Source organism: Maniola hyperantus, chromosome 26, assembly GCF_902806685.2.
Source record: "Maniola hyperantus chromosome 26, iAphHyp1.2, whole genome shotgun sequence".
NCBI classification, from domain to species: Eukaryota; Metazoa; Arthropoda; class Insecta; order Lepidoptera; family Nymphalidae; genus Maniola; species Maniola hyperantus.
The window spans coordinates 6,308,894-6,326,314 of record NC_048561.1 but is presented as its reverse complement, the minus strand read 5'-3'; the positions used below and the strand labels follow the sequence as shown (position 1 = coordinate 6,326,314).

Sequence of the window (17,421 nt, the reverse complement as noted above, 5' to 3'; positions counted from 1 at the left end):
AGCCCTTCTGTCACCAGATGAGGCTATTAATCGCGGTGAAATGTCTCGTAAATTTTTTTTAGCACTAAAACTCCACTTGGCAGGAGGCAGCAGAAAGGTTTAGTGTAAGAGGTGGTACATTTTTAATGATTTAAATTTTTCTTATGAAATTATAGTTAAAGAGCCAACCTATAAAATTAGTTTAGAAATAAAACACTCCATACAAAACGGAAAAGCTCATTTATTTAACACACACTGCTACATATTAGGGGATATTCGCTAGATAGTCTTTGACGTGCGCGGGCTCGAGTCTGCGGAACCCGCTCGCGTCGCAGATGCCCACTTCGATGTTGTCGGCCGTCATCGCGCCTTCGAACCCTTCCTTGAGGGTCAGTATGGCTGTGTGGACCGCGTCATCGAGCTCCAATTCTTCCGTGTACCTGGATGAAACACAAATAGTCTAAATATATAAAAGGAAAAGGTGACTGACTGACTAACTGACTAATCTATCATCGCACAGTTCAAACTACTGGACGGATCGGGCTGAAAATTGGCATGTAGATAGCTATTATGACGTAGGCATCCGCTAAGAAAGGGTTTTTGAAAATTCGACCCCTAAGGGGGTGAAATAGGGGTTTGAAATTTGTATAGTCAGCTAGTAGTTTAATACGAGTGACTAGAGTAGTACAGTACGCAGCTGAAAGTAATGCAAAACCGACAAAACGTCATATAGGTATGAGTGACAGAGACAACGCTCTACAAAGCCGAAATGTCATTCTAAAGGCCGATGTAGGGTCAGCAACAAAGCTAGGTACGCACATGTCCATAGTCGCTTGTACTGGCGGGTGCAAACCTTTGTTGCTGACCCTACATCGGCCTTTAGAATGACATTTCGGCTTTGTAGAGCGTTGTCTCTGTCACTCATACCTATATGACGTTTTGTCGATCTCAACGACAGGGACAGCGCTCTACAAATTGCTATTTCCTTCTAAAGGCCGATGTACATTACTTTCGGGCGCGCACTGTACTGTACTGTGAAAGTGTGTTTGTCCATCAATCGCGTCGCAACAGTCCAACGGACTGATGTGATTTATTGCATGAGTATAGATAAAAACCTGGAGTGACATAGGCTACTTTTTATCTCGGAAAATCAAAGAGTTCCCACGGGAAACCTAATTCCACGCGGAAAAGTCGCGGGCATCAGCTAGTACCCAATAAAAAATACATTTGATGAGAAGTGACAATCTGCAAAGGATAAGGAATTTTCTATTTACCTTTTCTCGAGGAAAGTCTTGCCGTTGTTGAAGTTCTTGCCCATGGCAGTGGCTTTCCACGCAAAGTACGCTCCGGAGGGGTCGCACTGGAACAGGTAGGGGCGGCCGCTGTCCCAGCCGCAGATCAGCAGGGACACGCCGAACGGACGGACACCACTAAAATAATTAGTTTATTGGTGAAATACATAAATCATCATCATCAGGGCAACGGTCGAGTTTCTTGCTGGTTCTTCTCGGTAGGAAAGGCATTCTAAACCAGTGATAGATGCAGCTGACGATTCAAAAGTACTTGCAAAAGTTTAATTGAATATTTTTTTATCAAACGATAGATGTCCACAGCTGGACATAGGTCTCTTGTAGGGACTTCCACACGCCACGGTCTTGCGCCGCGTGAATCCAGCGGCTCCGGAATCTAGTCTAGTGGGGGGTCTTCCAACACTGCGTCTTCCGGTGCGAGGTCGCCATTCCAGCCCCATGGGACCCCAAGGAATGTCTATTATTGGTACATATATCTAACATAATATTGTTCGGCTAGATAAAAAACCAGCCAAGTGCGAGTCAGCCTCGCGCACCGAGGGTTCCGTACTACAGTTGTACTACCGCAAATGAGCAGTGGCACAACAAATGGACGGACACCACTAAAACAATTAGTTTATTGGTGAAATACATATTGTTCGGCTAGTTTTGTCTGGTAGGAAGCTTCGGCCGTAGCTAATTACCACCCTACCGGCAAAGCCGTGCCGCCAAGCGATTTAACGTTCTGATACGATGCCGTGTAGAAACCAAAAGTTTGGTTTAATAAAAACTGCCATACCTCTTCAAGGTTAGCCCGCTTTCATCTTAGACTGCATCATCACTTACCACCAGGTATTGCAGTCAAGGGTTAACTTAACAAGGGTATTATTATCTTTATTTTTAATAGACTAAGCAGCTTTCGCTGATGCATCTATATCAGAAGTGCTTCGAGGTTTCCAAATGTTTGTCCAATCTATTGTTGAACTGGTAGGGTATTGTCTAAAACCTGCAGCAATCATTATTACAATCTCAATTGTTCTGATTGGCTGAATTTGTGCGATTCTTGTTGCAACAATGCATTGTGGCCAATAGTGAGCGAGCATTAACCAATCAGAGATGATTGCGATCGTGACATTGTAGCTGTCAAACAACCGTGGTAGGGCCACTGGTTAACAGAACTTGACATAACCACATCCTTAGGCAATTTATTCTACATGTGAACAACTCTGTTGGTCTTGACTTGTATATGAAAAAAAAAGAACCTACTGCTTTATTTTTCTATGCTGATAGGTATACTTCCTCACCCTGACTGTGTGTACTCCTGCATGACGGTCGCGACCCTCTGCACCAGCTGCGCCGTGGGGATGGGCTCGTGGTACATCAGGAAGTACTGCTGGGCCATCTTGCGAGCCTGCGTCACCAGCAGGCGGTAGTCTGGGCCCATGCCCGAGTACACCATGCCTGGAAATTATTAATATAAAAACAGCTGTTTGGATAGATACTGGATATCTGAACAACTTACATATGTATATAGTACAGTAGCCGGCACGAAATATTGTACTTCGATTTTTAGAAAGACATTTCGGCTTCGTAGAGTGTTGTCTCTGTCACTCATATGTGAGATCACAATTACATTGAAAAGACCAACCGCCAAATTTCTTGCTGTTTCTCCTCAGAAAGGTATTCTGAACAAGTAGTAGATCCATTCGATTATTCAAAAGTACTTGTAAAAGTTTATTTGAATAAAAATTCTATTCTATAAAAAGGTTTCATACCAATGTGTCCCGTGATCATCTCCACCTTGTTGACACTGTGCTCATCGTAGAGGAAGCTTTTGTGCTTGTTTTCTGTTGCTATCACTACTCCATTTGATGCTGGAAACAAACAACAAGTTTATACTTTGTGGCTATACTAATTACTTACAAGACTCATTCATATATTACCAATTTTGTGTCTGCGTGGATTGAAGAATCCTGTGGAAAATTTACATTTTGCAGGACAAAAATAGTCTATGTTCACCCCTGGGATGCAAGCTATAGCTGTACCTAATTTCGTCACGCTGTTAAACAGATGGAGCCTGAAAAGCTAGTAGACACGACACATTTTTGGATCTCACATATAATATAACGAACGAACGAATAGACTGCTGGCTTTTATATTTTAACCTTTCATGTATATATCATGAACGTACAAAAGTGAGGCGTTTTACCAGTTCAAACTTTTTGTAACCTTTTGTAACTTAAGGATGACTAAACAATAAATAACCTACAAAACATACAAATAGTTACCTTTAATACCGACGGATGTCCCGCCGGCGGCTACAGCGGCTAGAGCATATTCGATTTGCACTAATTTACCTGACGGGCTGCAATAAAATAACAAGAAAATTAGGTTTCAAGCGAAAAATCACTTTCGAAATTGAAGTTTGAAAACACCGGTTTATAACGAGTTTTGAGAAGCGTTTTACTGCAAACTTGAAAAGCATGGCTAGAGAACTAGTAAATACGTTAATTTTAATAGCAATTATATTTAAAAGATATTAAATTACCTAAAAGTTGTTAGAGAAAAACTGTAGCGCTCAGACGCCATGATTACAAAGCAAATTGTCAAACACCGTTGTCAAAATTCAATAAATGTCAATTTGACAACATTCATAACCTACCATAACTTATAGAGCATAAAAGTTGCAGAATCATTTTGGCAAAAGCCAAAAAATCAGCATTGCGTAAAAAAATTGTTTTCGATAAAGAGCCGACGATTTATTTTGGCATCGGATTTATTTAAAATTATTTTTATAACGTAACGACATTGCAACCACTACGGTGAATAATTATTACTCTAGGTATTTATTTCTAAGATGAATCGGTAACATCGCAGATTACCGATTTTATAACAATAACCAAAATCCAAGTATCCAAGGCTGCTATAAATTGATTGGTTATCTAACAGGCCAATAAGAATCGAGAATTCCACGGAATAATGCGCGCGCACCATTTCAAAACATTTGTGTCAATTCTATCCTGTTTTTGTGCTATTTTTAGGTTTCCGCATTTCCGAAAATTGTTTTGTATTGCGAGTGAAGAAAAGAAATGATGTCTAATCTCCGTGGTGTCTCGCCCTTATCCGAAGCGATGTCTGATACATTAGAAAGAAACCGTGGCGAGAAAGCGCTTCTAACAAAAACGCCATCCCAAAGTCAAGTATTTTTACACAAAACGAATACGAACAGTGTTAAAAACTATTCTGATAAGAATGGGAACGATGTAACGAAAACTATCCATAAAGGAAGGCGGACATTTGCGTTCTGGACCCTTGTTTTTCTGTTATTTGTGTTGGCTATTGGAAATTTGGTGTTGACTTTTACTATCCTCGCGGTTTTGAGGCTTGGTCAAGGTAGGTAATTGATTGGTTTCCTTACCATCCATCATATCTTTACTATATTTATCATAAATACGTAAATATGTCTGTCTGTCTGCTGGCTTTTCACGGCCCATCCGCTTTAATAGATTTAGATGAAAGTTGGAGAGATAGCTTGTATCCCAGTGAAGGACATGGGTACTTATTATCCCGGAAAATCAAAGAGTTAACACGGAATTTACAAAACTCTAACTTACGCGGACGAAGTCACGGACATCATCTAGTTTAAAAAAATCTTATAAGTTTTCGATAGTTAGACAAGCCCCGCTGTTACTAAGCTTTTGATCACGGTAAGGGTTTGAAGATTTAAAAAAAAATAAGAAAAAATTCATAAATATTTATTTACTTGATGTAGGCTAACGCTATAAGAATTCCTTTAGAATAATGATTTCATATTCATACCTTATTTCAGGCCTGGAGAGCATGGAGTTTCTTCCAGAACATAATGCAATGAAGTTCTTTGGCACAGCAGACCTGGACCATGTGTATAAGAGAGACGGCCTTATAGAGAGTTTCCGAGACACACCCATGAGTATTACTAGCGACAACGGCTCTGTGCTGTTTAACTTACAGACAAGGTAGGAATTGTATAATATAATATTTATAAATAAATAAAAATAAAAAAGCCTTTTATTCATCCTTAATAAATTATTAAACAAATAATTAGTTGACAAAAAATAATTAAAATTCACAGCTATATAGATCAATTTACTTGTGCATGCATTAGTTAATATTTATTATTTAATCTTAAAATATAATAATTATTAGAAATGTCATTATTTGTTTTCTTTTTATTTTAAGGACCCCTCAGCGAGAAAGGCCTCCTCCAGATTTTTCCAGGTCTTCCTGTCTAGAGCCTTTTTTCTCCAGTTTATACCTCCTGTTTCTTTAATTTCATTTTCCCAACTTTCTACAGGTCTACCTCTCTTTCGTTTCCCAACTGGGCCACGCCATTCAGTTACAGTATTTGTCCATCTTTTATCTGTGAGTCGAATAACATGACCAGCCCATTTCCACTTTAACTTCATGGCATGTTTTAATGCATCAATAGCTTTCGTTTTTTTTCTTATAGCTGCATTTCTAGTTTTGTGTATTCTACGCAGACCTAGAATGCTCCGTTCCATTGCCCTCTGAGCAGTTTGGATTTTATTTTTTGTGTATTTGTTGAATATCCAGGTTTGGCTAGCATAAGTAAGGCAAGGTAGCAAACATGAATCCATTATTTTTGTTTTTAAATTTAGAGGTAAATCTGACTTAAGTATGTATTTATAGGCCCAGAATTTGTTCCATGTGATTTTTACGCGTCTTTCAATTTCGTCTAGGTGTCTTGACTTTTTAAACGAAATTTGTTTGCCAAGGTATATATAGTCTTGCACATATTCTAGTAGAGTATCTCGAACGCATATAGGTTTTTCTACACTGTTGGTCATAACTTTCGTTTTTGTACTATTTAACTCAAGGCCTATTTTGAGACTTGCAGAATTTAGGTCGTTGATCATTTTTTCGAGACCATGTGCCGTTTCGGAAAAGAGGAGAATGTCGTCGGCGAATCTTAAGTTGCTTAAGTATAATCCATTGACATATATTCCTTTTTTGGACCAGTCTAGGTCTTTCATTATGCTTTGAAGGACTATTATAAAAATCCTCGGCGAGACTGGGTCACCCTGCCTAACGCCTCTACATATTTTGATCTCAGGTCCTTTTCTCTCCAGCCTGACTCTACTTGTGCTTTTGCTGTAAATATCTTGTATCAGTTCTATGAGTTCTACAGGTGTATTGCTTTTTTGTAGAGCCCACCACATACTTTCATGCGAGATAGAGTCGAACGCTTTTGTATAATCGATAAATGCCAAGTATAAAGGGCGTCTTTGATCTTGATATTTCTCTATGACTTGATCTAGTGTGTGTATGTGGTCGGCGGTTGAGAAGCTCTTTCTGAAACCTGCCTGTTCGACTGGTTGATATTTTTCAGTTATTTCTGATAATCGCTGCTCTAAGCAAGTAGCTAGAAGTTTGTAGAGGCAAGGTTGAAGGCTGATAGGCCTATAGTTTCCAATGTCACATGGGTCGCCTTTCTTGTAGAGCAAGATAATATCAGATTCAGCCCATTCTGTAGGTACTTTTCTTTCTTCTAAAATTTTATTAAAAAGCTGAGTTAGGGGTTCTAATAGTAGAGTTCTCCCAACTTTTAACATCTCATTCGATATTTTATCTGGACCGCTACTTTTGTCAATTTTTAATTTTTCCAACTTTTTTAAAATCTCTACTTCCGTAAACTTTTTTACCTTTTCATCTGTGTGTATTAGGTCTCCATTTGTCTCTAATATAATATTATGGGTATTTTCAGGTGGTACAATACGTTTGCTATACAGATTTTTATAGAACTCCGTAGCGATATGTATAATTTCAGATCTAGAATAAGTTTTCTCACTAGACGCATTTAAGCAGGGAATCCAGCATTTACTTGAGTTGAGTTCTTTGTCGCTTTTCTTCAAACTGCCTGAACTGATTAAGTGTTTTTCAATAATTTTAAGTCTGTATTCGTGGTAATCCCTTTTAATGCGTCTATGGATGTGTTTATACAAATTTTTTAGTTCCTGTTTTTCATATTTACTTTTAGAGGTTTTGTTTTTTAATTCATTTCTTCTTTGTATCATATTTTTTGTTTCTTGGGTTATAATAGTATGATTCTTGGGGTTTTCATCCCGGCTTTGCTTTATGCTATTTAAAATTGCTGCTTTTATTTTTAAGTAGAAAGACTCTACACTTTCTGATTTAGACAAATATACTTTGCTTATGTTTTTTTTTAAGTTTGCAAGATAATTTGCTTCGTCCTGGGCACTCTTCAATTGAATAATTGAGCTGCCGTATTTTGCTCTACTTTTTTTGGTTATTTCTATTTTTACTGTGCTTCTCAAGAGTCTGTGGTCACTGGCGAAGGAGAGTTGATTGAGTACTTCAAAGTTGGTAAACTGGCTCCTCATATTGGATAGTATATAGTCTATTTGACTTTTCTTACTCTTGGGGGAGATCCAAGTCCAGAGAGATTTTTCCTTTTTATTAAATATGCTGTTAATTATGGTCAGATTGTTTTCTAGCGCAAAGTTGATCAATTTGCTACCTCTTTTATCCCTTTTTCCGTAGCAGTTTTACCTAGGATTTGTATTCACCTCGTACTTGTTGACCAACACGAGCGTTAAAATCGCCCATTATTATTAAATTTTTGTTGCTAATTTTTATTGTTTCATACATGATTCATAAAATTGGTCAATATCTTTGTCTGTAGAGTCGCTAGTTGGTAAGTGAACTATGTATTATAGAAATGTCCATTGTAGATAGTTTTAGGTTTAATATACATATCCGTTCAGAAATACCTTTGAAGCTTTCTATGTAGTTCTTATATTTAGATTTTATTAGAAATCCAACTCCATATTGGCCTTTGGTTTCTCCATAGTAGCAAAAATATGTTTTGAATCTTCTACTATGTTGTATCCAGTTCTTCTGATTTCAGAGAGGCCAATAATATCATACTTAATATGCGATATGGATTCTTTAAACTCTATAAGCCTTTCTTCCGACAGGAGTGATCGAGCATTATAAGTGCAAATGTAGAGCAGGCAGGTATTGGGTATATAGTTTTGAATTCTGTTTCCTGGAGGGTAGTGGTCTTCTTCCCCCACGGTGACCAACCGGGTTGGGGTGCTTTGTGTTGTTATGTTATGCTTTAGAGATTTTTTTATCAGTGATCTTCCGGTTCCTGGTGGTAGTTTAGTTCCTATAAGTGTTTTTGTCGGAGAGTGAGTAGGCTCTTTCGCGCATGAATTGAAAGCACTTTCCTTTGCATTTTTGGGGTTTTGTTTTGCATTAGAAGTGGCAGGGCTTGGGTTTCTGATCTCTTCCGTTTTTCGTTTTCCTTATTGTCCATGTGCCTTTTTTCTTTTTTTAGTTGTAGTTCCGCTTTTGTTAAATCGTGGGTAATATATGTATTTAGTTTCATCTTTTTATATTTTAAGGATTTGTATTTTTTTCTGCAGGGTGGTTGTAGCTAGTAAATTGGTCTAGTTTTGCTTTCCTCGTTCACTTTTTTCCCCAATCTTTGCAGTCTGTCAATTTCCCCATATTCAAGTTGCACATCAATCTCTTTCATTGTTGAAGTTACTAGTATACTTAAGTCCTCATGAGTTTCCTCATTTGACTCTGGGAGCCCGTGTATTATATTCTTCCTCTTGCTGTTTGTTTCAAGATTCTGTATCTTTGTACTTAATTTTTCGATTTCTGTCTTTAGCCTCTTATTTTCCTCTATTATCGGTAAGATTTTTTCATCCACCTTCTGTAAAACGGCTGCCGTGATATTTTCGGTTATAGTGTTTGTTTGTATATTCAGCTGATCTGTCATTTTTGATAATAGCAGTGACATTTCGGGGGATAACTGGGTGGACATCTTACCGTAAAACGGAATACGATAATGTACGCGTATCCGAACGTGTCTTCCAGTTAAGTATTTATTCTGAGGTGTCTTTGACGATTTATGTTGGCAGCACTGTCTGAATGTTTTACTTCCTTTTAGCTTGTCAGTGTCATTGTCAATTGTTCGTTTGATATTTTAACCTTAGTGTTTTGAGGTTATAAATGAATCGTATGATCGAAGTGATTACACTTTTTGTACTTAACTTTCGGTGTAATTTAGATTGTATTTCGACGATCCTTTGCACAAAGTTGAGTTGGAACAACACTGTTTTGCGGAGAGGTTATTATTTCTTGCGAAAACTATTTAATATTGTTAGACCGTATCGCAAAACGTCTGACGTACAAGACAACCGGAACCGGAAAAGCGGATAGAGAGTGATATAGGCTACTTTTTAACCCGGAAAATCAAAAAGTTCCCACGGGATTTTTAAGAACTTAAATACAGCGGACTAAGTCGCGCGCATCAGCTAGTAGTTTTCCTTCAATCATGTACCAACGGAGCAACGGATCGACGTGACTTTGGCATGGGTACCTATAGTAAAAGACCTGAAGAGTGGCATATGCTATTTTTTATCCCGGAAAATTAAAAACTTCAAAATATGACTGTGTAAGGAACAAAACTCCCGACTCAACAACTTCAATGTATGTGGAATCCGAAAATCTTTGCTATACCTTAGCTTAAACATCCAAAATCTTACAGTTACACATTCCTCCATGTGAATAAAGTTGTAGATCTCTAATTACAATTTAATTATCAATACCAAAACATCGGTTTACAACAAGAACTCGTTAATTGTGAAAATCATCAAGTTCAATATTAAGAACTCGTCAAGAAGCGTTCTATTATTAAAGAGATCAGTTCATTAACTTTACTTGATTTTTTGTAAATAGAGTTCTTGCTATGGAAGTAGGCGTCAGCTTTTCATTAGTTCTATGGTTCTTGTAGTAAACCGACAGTATTTAGATTTAATATTTAACCAACTTACCGTTTTCCTTCGGCGATGGTCTGCAGACGGTAGGCTTCAGCCTCAGCAGGCAAGCGGACAGTAGCTATCAGTTCTTCCTCACGGCGCAGGATTTCTTGTTGTTCAACCTGAAAGTAAAATAAACCAATGCTATTAAAATTATCAATTTATTTATTGATATTTTATTTTTGCGAAACAGTCATCTTTTGAAATGATTGATCACCTTTTCAAATAATTGAGCTTCTTTCTTTGAATTTTTTAATGTGTTTTTAGGTATATTAGTACATACCCAATAGAACCTTCTGATCTGACCCAACCTAAGATTTTGGGCGGACAAATGGCCTTAAGTTCGGCTCTATTAGCCTAATAGAACCTAAGTGCCCGGCCTGCGGCTGAGCACATGATTATTCATGTTCTAATCTAACTTAAGTAAAGTAAATGGCCGGTCACGTTATAAAAAGATCATTTATTTTTAAAAAGTGCCAATTAAAGGATTGACCAAATTTGATTTTAGAGGATCAAATAATATTATCCCTTAAACTACCTACTGATTAGGTATCTATCTCAACACATTATGATTGTGTACATCATCATCAACATGATCAACCCATCGCCTGCTCACTACTGCCGGGTCTTCTCACAGAATGAGAAGGGTTTGGCCATACTCCGATCACCGTTACTCAACGATCAAGTGATTGTGTACAAAAACGTTTTTTTTATACCATTAAAAAAAAATTGTTTTATTTACCTCGATTTGTTTGCGACGCTCTACAACTTCGATTTGTATTTCTTCGTTTCGTATTTTCTGTTTGATCTTCGCGGCCTGCAGTTCGTACGCTAATGCGGATTCCGCTTTCTGAAAAAAAAGATTGGAACTCTTGCTTGAACATCAATATCATCATCGTCAACCGATAGTTGTCCAATGCTGGACATAGTTCCATTGTAGGGACTTCCACACGCCACAGTTTTACGCCGCCTGAATTCAGTGGCTCGCTGAGGATCATTATTTCATGTCGCAACTCTAGTGTCCGACCGAATTTCGATTTCGGGCCGAAACCGATTAATTGGCTATCGCCACAACTTTCCGCCCAGGCCGAAGTCAACACTGAAATTTAATGACTTGAAGAAATTAAGTACATGATTGGCTATAAGTGAAAGGAAAAAAGGAACCCTTATAGGATTACTTCGTTGTCTGTTTTTCTGTCTGCCGTGTCTGTTGTTAAGAAACCTATAGGGTACTTTCCGTTGACCTAGAATCATGAAATTTGGCTGGTAGGTAGGCCTTATAGCACTCGTAAAATCCGAAATCGTGAATTTGTAGTCCCATCACAAAAAAATATTAAAATGTGTTCATGGACACTAATTAGTATTTTCAACTACTTATCAAAGTAAGATTAATATACCAAGTATGGGGTATCATATGAAAGGGCTTTACCTGTACATTCTAACACAGATTTTTATTTATTTTATTCATAATCATTTTTGATTTGTCGTACAAAATACCGAAAAATACGACTGTAGCACGGAGCCCTCGGTCTGCAAGTCTGACTCGCACTTGGCCGGTTTTTTAAGCTTATATCGACTGTCTGTTAAACTTGTCATAAATATAGAACCTTGAACACGTCCACCACGCGCCGTGTCTTCCATTACGATCTCGCGCATTTGTAACAGTTCGTTAAATTCGGCATTGCTGGAAACTGTCAGCTTCGGCGAAAACTTCGGCCCATGTTGGCCGAAGCCGAAGGATTGGCCGACGGGGGTTTCATTTAGCCAAAGTGACAGACGGACACTATATTTGCTCAAGTATGTTGGTCCACTTGGCATACTTACAGCAGTATTGACTTCCTGGTCGAACTGCGCCTTCTGCAGCTTGTACATTCTGGCGTTGTCTTCTATCCTGGTGTCCATTGAGTACTTCACGTCCATTGCAGTCTTCTCACATTCGGCTTCCTTGTATATGCAACATAATATTTCTGGTCATTTTTTTAATAAATCGATTGCCTGCATGCGTTGCAATGTAACCTTAACGACAACAACTGTACGAAGTTTCAACTCAGTCGGATGTCTCTAAACGCATATGAACCAACAGACAAGACAGATAGACAAACACAAATCTTATTTGTCATAAGAAGTGCAAACTTATCTGGGATTAGTCTGGGATATACAAACAGGAACAAATGGTATTAAGTAGGTGTATTTCAACAAACAATTCATTTGAAATACACCTAATGCAAGAAGCGCGAATAACTTTTCACACATGTTTGTTGGTCCGTCACAGAAGTGATTTTTTAAGTTTATTCTTAAAATCGAAATGAATCCAATATTCTTTTTTACAAGATTTCTTAGAGGTTAACGCTTTAGCGGGCACGTCTAAATTACATAATTACTTAGGTTCTAAAATACGCTATCGCTACTTTGGCTCTACTAACACCATAATCTAAAATATAAAGGAAAAGGTGACTGACTGAATGACTGACTGACTGACTGACTGACTGACTGGTCTATCAGCGTACAGCTCAAACTACTGGACGGATCGGACTGAAATTTGGCATGCAGATAGCTATTATGACTTAGGCATCCGCTAAGAAAGGATTTTGAAAATTCAACCCTAAGGGGGTGAAATAGGGGTTTGAAATTTGTGTGGTCCACGCGGACGAAGTCGCGAGCATAGGCTAGTAATTAAGTATGTCAAATGATGATATTTAAGACCTTGTATCATACCAACCTCGATAACAAGCCTAAACTATCTTTAACCATAACATTAAGGGCAGAACCCATTTTTCCATTTAACACAGATAGATGGCACTGGTCGTGAAATCAGAATCTGCCCAGTAACGTTTAATCATTATAAATTGATTTTTGGGGTCAGCTGTGACCCGCTTTTAACTAGACCGTAAATATTGGAGTATCTACGTGTATCTCTCCATCGAATTATTCAAACGGAATATTTTCGAGCAACATCGGTATATAAATAGGTACCTAAAGCATATTTATGCATAGCTGTTTAACAATTAAACCTTTAAGATTATCAATCAATTAAATTAGGAAATATAAGATTGAACCTGACCTTTTTAAACTATCTAGCCATTGTAGTCACTGTTCCTTTAATAGAGTTAGACTTAAATGTATAGGATGTACTTTTAAGTTTGACTTTGGTTTTGATTAAAACGAGACAGATCACACATAAATTTGTCTCGTTTTAACTCTTAAGGGGACTCAGTTCGGTGCTTTCTTCATACAAACGTAGGAGGGAAATTACAACAATATTCGATATTGTACACACAAAACTAAGAATTATATCGATTTATCTCGTCATTATCTAGGTTTATTGATGTATAAAACATTGAAAAAAGTATTGATTTAAAAGTTACGAGGCTCAAAAGATTCCTATTTTAACACTAATTAATGACAACTTTGGGCGTAAATAAAAAAGATAGGGATATGAAAATTCTAAAACAATTTATCATTAGACGTAGTTTATTTATTCATTAGTTGAAATAATTTACTTTGCAAACATAAATTCAGCAGTTTTTCTCAAAAATACTTTTCCTGAACCCTTTTCGCGCGCTTGATTTCGGTGAAAATCATCGTGCCTCTCAACTTTCACATACAATGTCAAGTGAAAAGCAAACATGTTACCCACGTGCGCTGCCAATTTCGGTCGAGCGTCCTGCGTCACCTTAAAGTCTGAGCATAGTCAAAGTACTTACGCTCTGTAATACCTAAGTGAGCCTTAGAATATACGATACAGCATACGATAAGTCGTAGTCTTAGTGAGTAAGTTTTAGTTTTCCTATCCGAAAAGCTGTTAAACCCTTTTCGAGAGTGACTAATGGCAAACTGCCAAGGGTGAATTTAGAAATCTGCAAAGGGTTTTTGTGAACTAAGTACGTACGGACAAAAGAAATAAATTGTTGAGCAATAAGGTCAACATAAATTAAAAATTCCGTGTTATATGATGTAATCTAGTTGCAATATTATAGAGGTAGGTATTTATTACAAAACAGTATAATACAACATACTAATATAGTATAGAATTAAGTATATAGTAGGGCTGTATCAATTTTTTTATTACTGTGTATTGTGTAAGTAGGTATGTCACCGGCAAATACGGCAATTGATTGATTAATCAAAAATGGTTATAGACTTTGTTTGTGGAATACAATCTGTGCGACCTACCTTCGTAGAATGTGTACAATAATATAGCATTAACACGCCATATATATTCAATGAACAATTATTACTCACTGGTTTACTACAACATCTGCACTGATGTACTCAGTAGGTATTTATTAAATGCGTCACTTAGATCCAGTTTCATATCGGGCGCAAAGGAAAACATCGCGAGGAAACTGCATGCCTGAGAGTTCTCCATAATGTTCTCAAAAGTATGTGAAGTCTGCCAATTCAAACTTGGCCAGCGTGGTGGATACGATCAAACCCTTCTCATTCTCAGAGGATACCTGTGATCAGAAGCGAGCCGGGGCGATAAGCCGGGTGATCCTGATGACGATAACGTAACTTATGCAACTGGTCCTTACTTGTATCCCAGCATCCTATTAGCTGAGCAACACCAATGTCAGCGTCTCTCTTCACGGCCGCCGTCTGCGCCTTGCCCAAGCTGGCCAGGTACTGCACGTCATCGTACACGTCCTTGATCGTGAAGGACAGAATCTCGATGCCCATCCGCCCGACGTCTGGAGCCGCCACTTCGCGGACCAGCCCCGCGAACTGGTCTCTGTCCTTGTACACCTCTTCGACTGTAAGCGTTCCTGAGGAGAGGAAAAAAGTTTCTTTATTTTCACAAGAATCTATTAGTGAACGGCTTACGAGCCATAGCAGATTTTAACCCAAAGTAAGTTTGAGTCATTATCCACGTTAATGCAAATTAGAGGTCATTCATTAATGGGATAGCGCTTAATTGGATAATTATAGCAATCGAGTTTAAGGTGTAAAATTACCAAAAATACCTAGAAAAAGTACTTTTCTTAAGTGGGTCATTGTAAGTAAATATTATTTGGTAGGGGAAGTTGGATAAGTTGGCAAATCAATGAATTTACGAATCTTGAAAACTTGTGTAGGTAAATGATCAAGTAGGTACAAAAAGTAGGTAATACTCTTAGAATAACAACTCGGATACTATACTAAATACTAAGTGAAGTTAGGTATTGGTTTGATTTGGAAGGCTTAAACTTGTAAGCTATTTGATTCAGGCAGTGCAAACCGTGGTGTGTGAAAGTATCTAGAAGATACCTATGTCCAGCAGTGGGCATCTATCGAATGATGTGATGATGATGATGAAACTTGCAATACTTGCCTCTTAACATTAAGATATGTGAGGCCGATGGTAAGACCCAGCGGCACTAAGGCAATCCGTAGCATTTCCATTATAGGTGTGCTGATTTCTACACATTTATAAATTATTATTATCACTATAAATTATATCTCACACACACACACAGTGACAAGCACACATTATTTATATTTCATTTTTTGTGACATCGTATCTAGACAGACTCGGAAGACAGTAAGTATATTCATAGAATGTTAAAGTAGTTATTCAAAATCTATTTTAGGATTTACAAAAATTGTACCTACATCATATAATAGGTATAAATTTTTCTACAGAATAAAAATATATTTATTTGCGACGTTGATAAACTATTTTTCTTCATAAACCTATATTATGTAAACTGTTATTGTAATTTGTAATAAATAAATAAAATTCTTATGAAACCAGGTGTTTTCCTTAGGAGCGTTTGGTCCTGAAGTATACGAAGCACTATCTGTCATCTAAACTGCAACGATGAGAACGTAGATAGATATAATATCTAATATTATTAACTATAATAGGTATAATGCCTCAGTATTAAGAACCATAATTGCATATCAATTGTAAATAGGAAGCTTATCATTATTTGCGTAGCTACGATAATAAAATGATACTGGTTTGATACAAACATGATAGTGAAAAAACGCGACAAAACGTTTATCTGCATTTATTATTATTGACAACTAGAGGGATTTATCGGAGTTGACGTGGCAAAAATTACTGGTTATGTTACATATTACTAAATCCATACCTATTCTAAATGCAAAAGTGTGTGTTTGTCTGTTAGCTTTTCACGGCCCATCTAGCCAACTGATTTTGACTGATGATGATTATAAGATGAAAAGAGTTGCCACGGGATTTTTAAAAACCTCAGTCCATGTCGAAGAAGTCGCGGACATAATCTGTTTGATATAGAAATAGCTGACATTCTGGAGATGGATATAGGTTACTTGTATCCCGAAAAATCAACCATATTCTACGGGATTAAAAAAACTGATACTCATCATCAGGCATTATCTAGTACTTACCTACCAATTTACAACGCGAGCATCACCTAGTAGGTACCTATTTTCAATTTTTTTCTGTGAAATTATTTACTCAACTAATATGGAAATAACTAGTAAACACTTGTTTCATTTCAAATACCAAAAGCGAACGAAAACGTTAACCTAACAATACCATATACCATCCGCTATTCCGCTGCTGAAGAGAGCTATTAATATGCTTATCATTCCAGATAAGTACATATCAATTAGCAAATCAATATGTGAAGTAGGTACGTTAATTGATGCAAACAGCATCTAATACAGTTCCATAATTGAAAACAGTTGCAATAGATAACCAATATTTTCCTGGGACAATAATTTCGGGCGATTAGGTATGTTTGAATGTAAAATAATGATAGAAAAACCTTACATACGCAGGAAGCCAATCCCGATTCAAGGTAAATCTTGTAAAGTAATATCATCTATATTATCCGCCTACATTACTATGTCATTGCACATTTACATAATGGAACTACATTGAACATCCTCTTAGATGACACTTATGACCTACCAATCCTACCATCTACTCAATCACGCTTAATCGCATTAAATTAGTTACGGGTGTTACTAACGAGCAGAAACATTAAGGTTCATTATGAGATTTATGAGCAATGAAAAAAAATATAGGAAAGTGGGTGAGCATTGACCTGAAACTTAGGTTATGGTAAATATGGTATAGGGAAACTCCCAGTGCGCCCATATATACGTTGCCAATGCTTGTTCCATTTGACGAAACATCTATACAACAAGTAACTTTGACAAGATGAAGATGAAAATGATTTATTGTTTTTAAAAATAGGTCATTTCATGAATAGTACCGGAAACCCAAAAAAAAAATAAATTGTAAAACCTGTATTTTTCCCGCTAGCTATAATATTGGTACCTTCAAAAGAAGAGTGATAGGCACCTTCCTGGGCAGCGCGCTC

General features: G+C 37.3%; 3 protein-coding genes across 3 annotated transcripts in view; 1 reads left to right on the top strand and 2 right to left on the bottom strand.

Moving 5' to 3' along the window:
• Positions 1 to 200: 200 nt before the first annotated feature.
• On the bottom strand, positions 201 to 3,929 carry Prosalpha2 (proteasome alpha2 subunit). Its single transcript, XM_034982422.2, has 6 exons — positions 3,817 to 3,929; positions 3,557 to 3,633; positions 3,044 to 3,142; positions 2,573 to 2,729; positions 1,254 to 1,409; positions 201 to 419 (listed from the first exon to the last, which is right to left on the bottom strand). Exons 1-6 carry the CDS (start codon positions 3,855 to 3,857, stop codon positions 245 to 247), a joined length of 705 nt encoding a protein of 234 aa, XP_034838313.1. The 5' UTR covers positions 3,858 to 3,929; the 3' UTR covers positions 201 to 244.
• Positions 3,930 to 4,276: 347 nt separating this feature from the next.
• The window catches only part of Scgbeta (sarcoglycan beta), a 15,297-nt gene continuing 2,152 nt past the window's right edge, over positions 4,277 to 17,421 (top strand). Inside the window, exons 1-2 of the mRNA XM_034982416.2 lie at positions 4,277 to 4,661; positions 5,098 to 5,263. Of these exons, the coding sequence (XP_034838307.1) occupies positions 4,358 to 4,661; positions 5,098 to 5,263 (470 nt within the window). The 5' untranslated portion in view covers positions 4,277 to 4,357. The remainder of the gene's footprint in view (positions 4,662 to 5,097; positions 5,264 to 17,421) is intronic.
• Positions 10,135 to 15,595, bottom strand: LOC117994496 (flotillin-2-like). Its single transcript, XM_034982425.2, is given in 6 exon segments — positions 10,135 to 10,245; positions 10,866 to 10,973; positions 11,948 to 12,067; positions 14,659 to 14,674; positions 14,676 to 14,889; positions 15,435 to 15,595. Coding segments are annotated over 6 exon segments (579 nt in total). The 5' UTR covers positions 15,445 to 15,595.